Below are 14,601 nucleotides of genomic sequence, written 5' to 3' on the forward strand. Positions count from 1 at the left end.
GGGCGCTATTGCAATCGTTTGAAAATGCAAACTTTATGCCTAGTTTTGGCCTGAAGCCATGCAACTTGCTTACACATGTGCCTTGACTCAAGAGGAACACATCTTTCTCTCCAGTAAGCTCTTCCGCCATTTTGAGCAGTTTTTAAACCACTTAAACCTGTTTCTATCCTGGGATTTTTGAACAATTTCCATGAATGTCCCCAGTAAGGAAGTTTTGGCTCCATGAGCCAATGGATATTGTAAAGGGCTGGCTTTGTTAAATAAAACCATTTGAATTTTCCCCATTAAAGTCAATTGGGGAAAATGTATTCAATGATAAATGAATGGCCATATATGGAGATCTCTGTCAGTCTTTGTCCCTTTTATGCAGTATATGGCGATCCCTGATGGCATCAATATTAAGCCCAAATCTTGGAATGGCCATATATGGACATACTGTGTGACTGTGTCAGTCTCATGTGACTAATGTGGTTGGTCTATGACGTCAGACATCTATGATGTCAGTCATCTCCATATTTGGGAAAAGTTGAATGTTTGCATTTTCCCATTCAAGTCAATGGAGAAAGTTAATTCACAAATAAATTAACATGTTGTGTGCCACCACCCCGTTAAGAAGTCGCTGCTGCCCGACTTCCGCTTCCTCATTCAATCCATTCTATCTGGCTGCAGTAAAATGGCTTTTTCTCTGTTTGTACATCGCTCGTTTTGTCAAAATGGCCCCATTTTCTATGGACTATAATAGCTGACTCCTGGATACTCACGGTTTTATGCTTTCTTTTATAGTGTGGTTGCCCTGATAGGGAAGTAACAATACGGTTGTCATGATGGTAACCGCAGTAACAACATGGTTACCATGGTAGTAATAATAATAATAATAATAATAATACAAATATTAATTAATAATGGTTGTCACGGTTACAGGTCCAGGTGAAGAAGAACAAGAAGTTCAGGCGTTTTAAGAAGCTGCAGGAAGCCAGACCCGAGTTCACTTCCTGTACCCTGGAGGACCTGCTGCCACTTCCTGTTCAGCGGATTCAGCAGTAAGTAGTCCAAGAGGGTGATACCAAGAGGGTGCAAAAGACCTGTACTTCCCGTTTCTGTCTGACGTAGGTAGATACCTTTTTAGGAGGCGGAAGCATGTTTGGAGTCTATTCATTTACAATGGGAGAGCTAACGTGAACACAGAGCAAAATAATAGTTCAGAAGCTATAGTCACTGAACTAAATATTGGACCAGATCATCACAAGCCACGTAATATTAACAAAATTGTCATACTAAAGTGGCTTTTTTCAGCGACACAACAACTGAGAAAATCAACTTTATTATTGCTCTTTAGCTGTCCCAGCAACACACTCTCGCGGGATCTATAGCACCAGTAAACAGGACGTGCGCGAGATTTGCCGTCAGAGCCGGCGCCCACTTAGGAGTCTATTTGTAGGATTTGTGTACCATGTCGCACCAATCCAATGAGGATGAGCTATCTTCATTAATTAAATATCTTTGGTATAGTATTATAGTATATTGGAATATCGCCCCCTAGTGTTGCCTCCTGTCTTTGACCACCACTGATGTGTTTGACGTGTACAATTTAGGCATTTAGCAGACGCTCTTCATCCAGAGTGAGATGAAGATGGAGACGCGAGGCGGAGCGTTGTCGTCTAAACGGACTGCACACCTTACATTTTATTTTGCAGTTTTCTCTAGAAAACGGTGTCGTGTGTACTGTGTATGGAGCCTAAAATTGCCAGCTGTGTGCCAGTTACAGTGTCCCATAGAGTCAGTTTGTCCTGGGTTGGCTCCCATAGTGTCAGTTTGTCCTGGGTTGGCTCCCATAGTGTCCATGTGACAGTTCCCTAACCTCTATGACCTTACAGGCTTAAACAATGGCAAACATGTAAGTGTGATAGCCTTTTTATATAGACGTCTATAGCTTTGATGTACAGACTATTGACATTTAGTTTTTATTGATTGTATTGAATAGGTTCTTGGTTTTACCTAAATAAACATGTTAAGTTGTTTATTAAATAAAAATGTCTTCTGTGTTTTCAGATACAAACACTTCCTGCAGATTCTGTCAGAAAACACCTGTCCTGATGACCCTGACTTCACTCTGCTGTCCAGTAAGAGAGACACGCACGCACGCACGCACACACACACACACACACACACACACACACACACGCAAGCACGCATGCACACGCTCACACACACACACACACACACACACACACACACACACACACACACACACACACACACACACACACACACACACACACACACACACACGCATGCACGCACACACAGGCACGCACATGCTCTAAGGTTGGGGGTTGGGCAATTGGACAAATCTATCAGCAGTCGAATGTTTCTATTGGGCAATCTTTTTTTTTCACATTTAATACTTTATTGAAAATCAAACTCATTATTAAATGTAGCCCAATTAGAAAGGCTGTTTTACTTTACTCTGTGTGTGTGTGTGTGCGTGCGTGTGCGTGCGTGCATGCGTGCGTGTGTGTGTGTGTGTGTGTGTGGACAGGTTTTTATTACTTTGTGGGGACCAAATGTCCCCACAAGTATGGAAAAATTGGAGAAATAGACATTGTGGGGACCAAATAGTTCACTTCCGGCAGAAAGCGTGAAAATTTGCACCTAGGGGTATTTTTGTGCGCTGAATTAAAAAATTGACGGTCCCAAGCACTTTTCTCAAATTCACTTTTTTCTAATTCACTTACCATAGGGTTAGGGTTAGGAAAAAAAGACCCCCCAAAAATCTTCTTTAAGTAGCATGTGAGGGGTCTATCTAGGGGGTTTTCATGATTCTGAATCCATTCCAAGCATTTGTTTTGCACAAAAACATTCCTTTGGCAAGAAATGGACCCCACAAAACTATGGTTTAGTGATGAGTCATCACTTTTCACAGTTGTGTAGGGTCCATTTCTTGCCCAAGGAATGTTTTTCGTGCAAAACAAATGCTTGCAATGGATTCAGAATCATGAAAACACCCTAGATAGACCCCTCACATGCTATTTAAAGAAGATTTTTTGGGGGGTCTTTTTCCCCTAGTATGGTAAGTGAATTAGAGCCACCAGATCCCATGGGAAAAGTGCTTGGGACCGTCAATTTTTGAATTCGGCGCACAAAAATGCCCCTAAGTGCAAATTTTCACGCTTTCTGCCGGAAGTGAACACATTAGCCTATTTTTGTTACATATTTCTTCCACTATTAGGTTTTAGGGATAGAGGTTAGGGTAAGGCCACAGGAAATGAATGGAAGTCTATGTAATGTCCCCACAACCTATGTAAACCAAGAGTGTGTGTGTGTGTGTGTGTGTGTGTGTGTGTGTGTGTGTGTGTGTGTGTGTGTGTGTGTGCGTGTGTGTGTGTGTGTCAGACCTGCCAACCTGTACGCATTTTGCGTATTGAGCACGCATTTTAGGTCTCTGTACGCAGGTGCGCAAACTCCTCTAACGGCTACGCATTTTTGGTTCGGGGGATGGTAACCCATGGTAACACAACACATTCTGCGTTGTGTTGTGAGGCCAACATTTTTGCTCCATGCCGTGTAGTTCTCCCAGGCACCACAGAATGGTGTGTGAATGGGGTCATGGCACTGCGGAGCACTAGAACGGAAGCGATGCTCGTTTTGTCGGTAGAAGAAGAATTTAACCAAATGGCCGCGGACGGAGTTTGTTTTGTTTTGGTCATAGAGTTATAAGAAGAAGGTTTTGGTTTAGTTTCAGCATGCACACATCTCACAGCGACGCGTTATCGCTCGGATTTCACATAGCGGCGATATTAATCAGATTAATTTATAAAGAAGATACTACGGAGAATGGCCGTGGTGTGCTGCCAACGAGTCTTAACAGGTAGGCTAATAATAAACTTTTAAAACCCTCCTCTGAGGTGAATTCACATGTCATAGCAGCCACGAGGGTGAGAATTGGTGAAATCTCGTACTATGCCTAACCTAAACCTATCTTGCGACGCTGGTGAAACAAAACAACGAGCGGCTGCGGTCCGCCTGGAGCTGTGGTGTTGTGTATGAAGCCTGTGTTGTAATTCGTCATACGACGGTGTTGCAGCGAGCAACCAGTCAAAACGTGTGACCCAGGGCTTAGTACAATGTGTATTGTCAAACACATTAACAGTGAACAAATTATTTATCACCTTTGAATATATGAAGACATTAATGGTCTATCAACAATGAGTAGCCTGCAGCCTATATGAATGAATATAAAGACTAGGCTGTATGTGACACAATGTAGGCCTATATATCATGGATGGAATAGAAACCTACATGAGTTGAATACCTTCAACTTCATGCAAATCATGCACAGACATATGGTTTTATTTAGGCTGCTCAATTAACAAAGACACAGGTTTATGTAAATAGCCTACAATGAAAAGCTATTTTGCAATTTGAATAACAGGATTATATTGATGTATGTTCATTCCTGAAGTCACTGGTGACTGTTTTGCGAGTCTATTGTTAACTAACTCTGAGCAAGTGCAGTTAGTATATTTTATTAAAGATTTGTCAACAATATTGCCAAAGCAACATTACTGTATTGCCTGGTAATACTAGCCTCCAGACCAAATGGCATTTTTATTTAAGAGGTTGTTCTAACATCTTGCCTCCTCCTATTAGTGTAAGTCAAGACATGCAATGTGCTACATTTCTGGTGTGAAATTTTGTTAACATAACTGTAAAGGTCCCACCCAAAAAGGTGCATGGAACCCCCCAAAATATACGCTGTTTTGTGCGGGAAAACAACAAAAATTGCACCGCGGGCGCTGCGGGCGCCGCGCGGGCACTTCGTGCCCGCGCATGAGTACTCAAAAAAATTTGCCAGGGTTGGCAGGTCTGGTGTGTGTGTGCGTGTGCGCACGTGCGCGCGCGTGCACGTGTTCTTACTATTTTAGAAATTAAACGTCTGCAGCTGATTAACTCATTCACCGCAATTTAAAAATATCGACTTTCGGGGTTTTCCGCCACAATGTCCTTACCTTTTAACGTAGGCGCGTGCGTGTCCACCATGCACAGCGATTCACTGACTGCAAACGTTCTTCGAACATGCCGTGATCAGCTCTCAAAAACAACAGTCCTCATGTTAATCCATGCGTCTATGCGAGCTGGCTAGTAGTGTAAACCATTGGTTCTCAACCTTTTCAGGCCATGACCCACAAAATAATCATATTTGAACTGGGGACCCCTCATCCCTCCCACCCTGACGAGCACTAAGAGTTGAGGAATTAGATTTTGTATTTCATGGTTTTATTGTGAAAATAGCAGATAAAACACGATGCGTTGTGAGCATGTAGATCTGCTATTTTCTCAATTTCTGCCTCTAATATTTGACAATTTGGCCAATGTTTAATTTGTAATTTTAGAAGTATTAAAAAGTCTTTAAATTGTCACTTTAGAAATGTGCATAAACCCTCTATAAACTTTGTGTTGGTTTGTTTACAGTTGAGTGAGAAAACAATGTTGCACATTAAGTTAATCATCTGGGGACCCTCACAATAATTTGGAATTCTTCCCGTGTGTGTGTGTGTGTGGGTCTACAGTTGCGTTGTCTTTTAAACCCTTTTAAATATCAGTTGTAGCAGATCTGCTATTCCTGGACATCTTTGAGAATTATGAACAATTGTGGCTGTTTTAAATCTATTTGTCTTCTGGATGTCTTGAACCCGAACCTGTGTGTGTGTGTGTGTGTGTGTGTGTGTGTGTGTGTGTGTGTGTGTGTGTGTGTGTGTGTGTGTGTGTGTGTGTGTGTGTGTGCGCACGCACGCGCGCGCAGGCGTGTATAATGTGTGTGTGTGGGTGCGTGCACACAGAGGTGTTTATAATGGCTGTGTGTGTGCATGCACAGGGTCACTCGGGGCTGTGTCAGAGGTGTTCCAGCGCATTGAGGACAACGCCCGTCACCATGACAACCAGATGCAGCTTCAGCGCATTCAGAAACTGATGAAAGGACGAAAGAACAAGATACTGATACCAGGTAACCATAGCAACCAACCCATAGACCAAGATACTGATACCAGGTAGCCATGGCAACCAACCCATAGACCAAGATCTGATACCAGGTAGTCATGGCAACCAACCCATAGACCAAGATCTGATACCAGGTAGTCATGGCAACCAACCCATCGATCGGGGGTCGGCAACCCAAGGCTCTGGAGCCGCATGTGGCTCTTTGACTACCCCCTAGTAGGGATGTGCGCGAATATTCAGATATCCGACTAAATGGGGCTGCTCTCACTATTCGTAATAACATTATTAAAAGGCTTTCATATACTCTTGATATCTTTTTCAAATAAGGTTTAGCCTAATGGATCGAAATGTGCTCAATTTTGAATTTTCGGATATCCCAATATTCGTTTTTTGTCAGTGAAATTAACCGCTAGGAACATCCCTACCCCCTAGTTGCTCTCTGTAACTTTACAAAAAAGCGTATGAAAATGTTTTCTTCACTCAATGAACTGCAGCGGTGGATGAGGTATGTATCTAGAGGGCTGTAATGACAATAATTTGTCATACTCGTGCCCATGTTGAAACATGTTCATATATTTTTCAAAATAAAAAAATAGTGGAAATAGCCAAACTACAAGCTCACAACGCATTGCGACGCGTTGTGATGTTGTAGATTGGCTAACGGCTATCGGCTGCCAAGGTGCAACGCCATTCCAAAGCCCCTTTGGCATCGCTTCTAACGTCAGAGAGGCTTTTCCGCCCCTCCAACGGATTTACTCTACCTCAGTGGTTCTCAACCTGTGGGTCGGGACCCCAGGGGGGTCCTCCAAATTATTTCGGGGGGGTCCCCAGATGATTAACTTAATGTGCAACTCAACAGTCTCACTCAACAGTAAACAAACCAACATAAAGTTTAATTGTATAGAGGGTATCGGCACGTTTCTAAATTGACAATTTAAGGGCCTTTTAACTCATTGTGTGCCATTCACGAGTATTCTCGTGATATATTAGCGCATCCCACAGTGCCAATCACGAGAATACTCGTGATTTAAAAAAAAAAAAAAAAAAAAAAAAAACTTTTTTTTAAAAAAATTTTTAAAAAAAATTTTTTTTTGGACCCCATCAAATCTAGTGAACATGATTTCAATCGCGATTTTGCATGTTCCACCCCCATACAACCCCCATACAACTCAGGTAGCAGACCTCCAAGCTCACAACAGTGTAAAACACAACGGCTATTATCTCAAGAATGCCTGAACGGATTTCCAATCGGTTTTTTTTGTTTGAAAGCTGTGAACAAACTGCACAAATCCACCCCAATGCAATCCAGGATTGCATTGGATTTTTTAGAGCTCATTCTTCTCTGTTTTTTTCCCATGCATGAGGTGTGCAAGGGTTAATCATGGCTAAGTTGACGAAAATAAGGCTTTTAAAATGCTTGGTAGCCAATAGCTAACTTCAAGCTAACTTCATCCTCTTCCTGTACATGCACAAAGGAAAGTGTTCAGGCAAGTCATGGCTGCAGGGCTTCTGCATATACCAGCATATCTCTATGGGAAAGTCTCTAGCACTCTGGACACCCTCTAGTGGTGAAAGGGTGGCATTAAATGAGTTAATACCTCTAAAATGACAAATTAAACATTGGCCAAATTGTCAAATATTAGAGGCCAAATTGTCAAATATTATAATAATAATAATCTTTATTGTCCCCGAAGGGAAATTTGTCTTCACAAGTCTGTTCAACACAAAAAACTACACAAAACCATATAACACAAAACATCACAAGACAGATCATCAGGTCCCCACTATTCACAGAAAACCATCCTAGCGACGGGGGCGCTTGCTTAGCAGATTATTTAGTGCAGCGATGGCTGAGGGGACAAAACTCCTGCTAAACCGTACCTTGTGCCACGTCAAGGTTCTGTATCTACGCCCCGATGGCAAGAGGTCAAAGTAGCGATACAGAGGATGATCGGTGTAATTTGTTATTGAGCGTTCTAAGCGTGTGATGGCCTTATCGTTCATATCAGCAAGTGTGGGTGTGGGAAGTTTCATGATCTTGGACGCAATACCGGTAATACTGTAAAGTTTGTTTCTGTTAGGCATGGACAGTATAGTGAAGAAACATTCTGAGCAATACAACATAAAAGCTTTTGTACAGTAATAACAGAAGATGGGGGGCAAAAGACAGTGATCTTAATTTATGGATTACATGAATCTTCTGTCTATCTAGGTCGTCCTCAGACGAGCCCTCCATCGTTGTTTCCAGTCATCTCGGTTCTCCATACATCTGGCCAGCTCATTGGTGTTCTGTGTCCCTACGTCTTCCTTGAGTACGTCCACGTATGTTTTTGTGGGACGTCCTCGCGACCGGTGCCCATGTGTTGGCTCCCACAGTACCAATTTGCTGGCTGGAAGCTCCTGGTGTCTTTGGCAGTGTCCTGCTAGTCTTAAGTTTATTGTCCACAGTGAGTCCAAGATATGTGAAGCTATCAAGCTATCAGCTATGTTAGTTAGGTAAAGTTAGCCAAAAGTTAATCCAATCTGGGAACTAAATCAAAATCAATATCTTTCTTCATAAATGTGTTCATAAAGGTGTCAACTATCACCTCTGAACTTTCTCAATCACAACTCCCTTGGGGAACTTTGTGAGAACCAATCAAAGTTGGGGGTATTGGGATACCTGGGCCTGGGATTAAAGGGGATAAAATGAAAAGAATGTCAATATGAGCATATGTGGTGTCGAGAGTAATATGTAATATAATAAGTTATATTACTTTTTTTTTTTCCTGCAAAATTTGTTTAGCCAGCTCCTTTTAGAACTGAATCCAATGTATTGGAACAATAAGAGTCTATGGGATGCGATTAAAGAAATTATAATTGCAGGCTTTGTAATTAATTAATCTCAATTAATCACATTTTAATCACACATCAATATATGACCTGGGAACAGTTTACTTTTTTTAATGGATTTTGGTATAGGCCTACAAGCGAATCAATTAATAATTAAGACTATAACCCAACAAAACATTGCTTATTTTTTATTACATTTTAAACTCTCAGCTCTGTTGAAGACCCCTGCCTATATTATCCTTAAATAATAGGCTACATATTTTCTTTTCTGCCTAAAAAGTGTAGGCTATTTTAGACGTGAGGTGCAGTGTGTTCCCACTAAGGAAAGTAGGCTTTCAACTCCCTGAGGGTGCTGAGGCCTGCTTTGCACCCTCATTTTGGCCAGGGAGCACCCCCACCTCAGTAATTCCCGAAATTTACATTATAATACAGTAGATCAGCATTGGCTGGCCACAACCGGTTTGGCACACTCCCATTGGTATGCAAATTTAGCCTTTTGTTTTCACCTGGCCGATTTGAGTTGGGTATCCTTCACTTAAAGCATAGCACCCTCAGCCATAGCACCCTCAGCCATTGTGGGCTGCCGCCGGCCCTGACATGACAGACAGTGGAGGCTACGCTAACTGGCTAACCGCAGCAACTCAGTCCGCAGTGGTCCACGGTGGTCCCGCTGAGCTCCGCGGACGGTCCGCGGCGGACCCCTCCGCGGCGGACCCCGCGGCGGACCCCTCCGCGGCCGAGAGGAGTGCTTGTAGATTGTAAACGTCCCATCCATGTAAGCGCATCGCACGTTGTATGCTCTCTCTGTAACTGTGACAGGCAACGCAGCGCTGACACTGGTCCATGCACTGGTCTCATGACATAAGCAACGTCATAACTGTGCGCGCTGCGCAAATGACTGATCTACAAGCTACATCGCATCTCTGTAGATGTATGTTGATATCTTGTAGATCTGTTCTTTTTCTGCAATCGGCTAAAATGGCTAGTAACGGAGTAACAAGGCTTTTTTTTTTGCGGAGTAAAGCGTTATATATTACCATTTTTTTTAGAGTAATACCTTACACTACTCGTTACTGGAAAAAGTAATAATATTACAGTAATATATTATTAGTAATTCGTTACTGCCCAACACTGGTGGTGTGTAATTAGGGTATTTTTGGGCTGCTGAATCCATTCCAGCCATTAGTTTTCAGTTTAAATGACTCCTTGGCCATAAAATAGGCCTAATTGGCTAAGGCTTAGCCAATCATGTCATTCGAGTTCACCTGTGTCCTGTTAGTCCCTATGCTTTAAACCCTTTTGAGTGTTCCTTGTCAGATTGTATCATGTTATCATGTGTGTCATGATGTGCGCTTACCCACCTGATCTTGAATAGTTTTCATGAATTCAAACCATTTTTTTTATTGACAATATTATGTCTTGTGGACACAAAAAGGTAGTTTGTTGTGTCCTATTTCATGGCCAAGGAGTCATTTTTACTGATAACTAATGGTTGGAATGGATTCAACAGCCCCCAAATACCCTAATTATACACCTCATACGCTCATATTGGCCATTTTCTATTTTTTCCCCCTTTAATCCCAGGCCCACGGGATACCCCCAACTTTGATCTGCTCCCACAAAGTTCCCCAAGGGAGTTGTGATTGAGAAAGTTCAGAGGTGATAGTTGACACCTTTATGAACACATTTGTGAAGAAAGATATTGATTTTGATTTAGTTCCCAGATTTGTTTAACTTTCGGCTAACTTTACCTAACTATGTCCAGTTGTTTGAAAAAACAGCTCTTTTGTTTTGTCCACATTCAACTCAACTAGGTAATTGGTGTTCTGGAAGTCCGTAACAGAGTTATTGTCATGAAGCAGTCCGAGGATGGCAGTGTCATCAGAGTATTTAAAGTAGGTGATGTTGGAGGGTGAGGGGCTGATAGTCATTTGTGTATAGTGTGTAGAGGAAGGGACTGAGGACACATCCCTGCGGGGCTCTTGTGTTGGTGATGACTGTTGATGACAATGATGAACCTAGTTTAACTTTCTGTGGTCTATTACTGAGAAAGTTATGAATCCAGTTGATGAGTAGTGGAGGAATGCTGAGGTTGTGCAGTTTCTCAATCATGTGCTGGCGTAGGATGGTGTTAAAGGCAGAACTAAAGTCAACAAAAATAATAGTATAGTATAATAGTATAATATTAGAGGCAGAAATTGTGAAAATAGCAGATAAAAGCGTGTTATACAAAATGTAATGCCTCAAGTCTTAGTGCTTATAGGGTGGGGGAGTCCCCAATTATTACGGTCAACATAGCCAATCAGGAAGGCCAAAAATGATTACGGTCAACATGGACAATCAGGAAGCAGCATTCTCGGTTATGTCACCATTATAGAGCGAGTCTGATTCTGATTGGTGCAGTTAGTGTAGTTGAGTTCTATGGGGGGTTCTATGGTGGAGTGGTGACGTTCTGGCTAGCCAGGCATAGGGATGGGACGATAAGCAATATTATCGTTTATCGTGATAAAAAACACTCGCGAGAATTGTATCGTGGAAATGTAATTTATCGTGACATCGTCCTCCGTCATGCACTGGGATCAAATCACCTGTTATTTGGCGAGCTGCATATTGTACCACTTAAACCCTCTATAATTGGTAAAAGGTATTTATAATATACATACTTGATACAGTCTTTTTTCACTCTCTATCAAATGTCTTGGCCAAAATAATATGCCAAAAAATAGCCGATCTACAAGCTCACAACGTGTCACAATGCGTCGCAATTTGATTTCCACCATCTGTTCCCTCCCCACAAAGTAAGAGTGCATCCATCTCACTGCTATGCTGTCAAGACCGATAGCTTTGAGTTTATCAATCAGAATAGAGTGATCGACGGTGTCAAATGCCTTCTGGAGGTCCAGCATGACCATGCCGCAATATTTGCCACCGTGAATATTTTTTTGGCAAATGTTCCGCCCCAGGATAATGGATTTTGATTATCGCGATAATAATAAAATATTAAATTCAATTCAATCAATCATTCAATCGTAAATCGCGATTTCTTTTGTCACAATAATCGTGACATGAAATGTTCATATCGTCCCATCCCTAGCCAGGCAATGCATATGCAACCACACATCTTTTGTAGTTTAGATTTTACTTGTGCCAGCAGAGTGTGCAAGTACTGCTTTTGGTGTTTATGTCGCGTATCTGTTGCGTCCTCTCTCGTGTCCTCCGTTTGTGTTTACAGTACGCCCATAATGGACCCTATTCACGCCCCGCCCACTCAGCAAATTTCTCAGCAACTTCCTGGTGCTGACGTCATCTTTGAAGGGTAAAATAACACAGAAATCGCTGGACTTAAAGCCAACAAATCATTATTTCGAACGGTAAAGTAAATTATAATGCTTTGTGCCTTTTACTACCAGTAAGACTCCCACAAATATCACAACCTCCACCTCTCACGTCATACGGGTAGCCATAGTTACACCTGGAATGTTGAATCTCCATATATGGAGATAACCTACGCATCACACAAAGTCTGACCTCACCAGCCCATACTTGGGCATGGACGACTTATATCTCCATATACGGAGATGGCCATATATGGAGATACGATGACATCACAGAGTCCACAGCTGATGATGTGGCGTGATGTCATACAATACACAAACAAGCCCTATATAAAGGGGCAATTCTCACCAGGGAAGAGAGCATTGCCTGGAATGTTGAATCTCCATATATGGAGATAACCTACGCATCACACAAAGTCTGACCTCACCAGCCCATACTTGGGCATGGACGACTTATATCTCCATATACGGAGATGGCCATATATGGAGATACGATGACATCACAGAGTCCACAGCTGATGATGTGGCGTGATGTCATACAATAAACAAACAAGCCCTATATACTGATGCGATACGATGACATCACAGAGTCCACAGCTGATGATGTGGCGTGATGTCATACAATAAACAAACAAGCCCTATATACTGATGCGGAGATATGAGCAGGGCAAAGGTGTGACGTGACCGACCGACCGACCGACCGACCGACGGACGGACGGCCGGTGGAGGTTTTCATAGTAAACTGCTCCCTGACGGTCGCAATCATGTGTTCTTGATCATGCTAGCCGTATTTTATACTTCACTATTCGGAAATTGCATTAAATGTGCGATTTCTGTGTTAACTCTACTATGGGCTTTTAGCAGGGTTTTACCCTTCAAAGCGTCACTTCAGCACCAGGAAGTTGCTGAGTGGGCGGGGCGTGAATAGGGCTAATCAGGGACCAGCATTCATGGTGACGTCACCATCAATAGCCAATGTCACCAAGACTTTTATTTGGTGCTTTTATTTAGTTTTCATCAGTTAAAAAAGGGAGTCGATCAATGTTTTTTGTCATAGTTTAGTCGACGGGATTAACACTGTCCGTCCCGTCCCCAGGCAGGTGGTACATCCGTGAGGGTCCTCTGCGCACGGTGCCCCCCAGAGGATCGGAGGCCAAGCTGCGTCACTTCTTCCTGTTCTCCGACATGTTGCTTCAGGCTCAGCCCTTAGGCTCCGCCCACCCCACCCACCCAGGGAAGTTCAAAGGTCAGCGAGCCTTCCCTCTGACGGACTGCACCCTGGACCGGGTGTTTGGACACACCCACAGCCAGGGGGGGCTACTGAGCGTGAGTCACTATTTATATGTATTTATATAACACTAACCCACAGCCAGGGGGGGCTACTGAGCGTGAGTCACTATTTATATGTATTTATATAACACTAACCCACAGCCAGGGGGGGCTACTTAGCGTGAGTCACTATTTATATATATGTATTTATATAACACTAACCCACAGCCAGGGGGGGCTACTGAGCGTGAGTCACTATTTATTGCGACCGTTAGGTCGCAGTTACTATCAAAACCTCGGCCAGCTGTCCGTCAGTCTGTCCGTCAGTCCGTCCGTCAGTCTGTCTGTCACACTTTTGCCCTGCTCATATCTCCGCAACCGTTGCCCTGATCCATGCACCCATCAATTCTCACATGGCCCTCTTCTAGCGCCACCATGAGGCTGATTCTTGCTAAACACATTTTTGGGCACTGCTCCTACAAATTTTGCCCTAAAATCCCGCAAATCAGTACACAGTATGTCTACACTCATCTCATCAACATGGATCTGTCCCATCTAGCGCCACCTCCAGGCCGATTTTTTTAAACACATTTTTGGACACTACTCCTACAAATTTTGCCCTAAAATCACGCAAATCGCTACACAGTATGTCTACACTCATCTCATCAACATGGATCTGTCCCATATAGCGCCACCATCAGGCCGATTTTTTCAAACACATTTTTGGTCTAAAATCACGCTGCGACCTGACGGATCTCCCGATTAGGGAGTCTTACTGGTATATATGTATTTATATAACACTAACCCACAGCCAGGGGGGGCTTCTGTGCGTGAGTCACTATTTATACTCTATATCAGGGGTTTCCAAACTTTTTGTCTCAGGGCACCCCATAAATATTTTTTTAATAATGAGGCACCCCTACATTATAATTTTCACTCCCAGCACCTTATAGCATATTGTCGTTGTCAGGTGGAAACCTTGTATGTCCAAAACCGTTTGTTTTCTATTTATCTTCTATAAAATGTACTAAACTAGTGAAAACAGCAGAATCGTACACACATTTGAAACTTAGAGATGCGAGGTTTCTGCCTGACAGTGACGATATTTTAGCGATTATGTTGCGAGGAAAACGTTGAGATAATAGCCATTTTGGTTAGAACTGACTGA

General features: G+C 42.7%; 1 protein-coding gene across 1 annotated transcript in view; it reads left to right on the forward strand.

The window, feature by feature from the left end:
• arhgef39 (Rho guanine nucleotide exchange factor (GEF) 39) overlaps positions 1 to 14,601 on the forward strand; it is a gene marked incomplete at its 3' end in the record, with an annotated part of 38,959 nt that overhangs the window by 16,621 nt on the left and 7,737 nt on the right. Inside the window, exons 5-8 of the mRNA XM_080747532.1 lie at positions 922 to 1,040; positions 2,050 to 2,120; positions 5,876 to 6,004; positions 13,261 to 13,490. Coding sequence (XP_080603658.1) covers positions 922 to 1,040; positions 2,050 to 2,120; positions 5,876 to 6,004; positions 13,261 to 13,490 — 549 coding nt within the window. The remainder of the gene's footprint in view (positions 1 to 921; positions 1,041 to 2,049; positions 2,121 to 5,875; positions 6,005 to 13,260; positions 13,491 to 14,601) is intronic.

The sequence above is a fragment of the Nannobrachium achirus genome, assembly GCF_963921795.1.
Source record: "Nannobrachium achirus genome assembly, chromosome: 18".
Taxonomy (NCBI): domain Eukaryota; kingdom Metazoa; phylum Chordata; class Actinopteri; order Myctophiformes; family Myctophidae; genus Nannobrachium; species Nannobrachium achirus.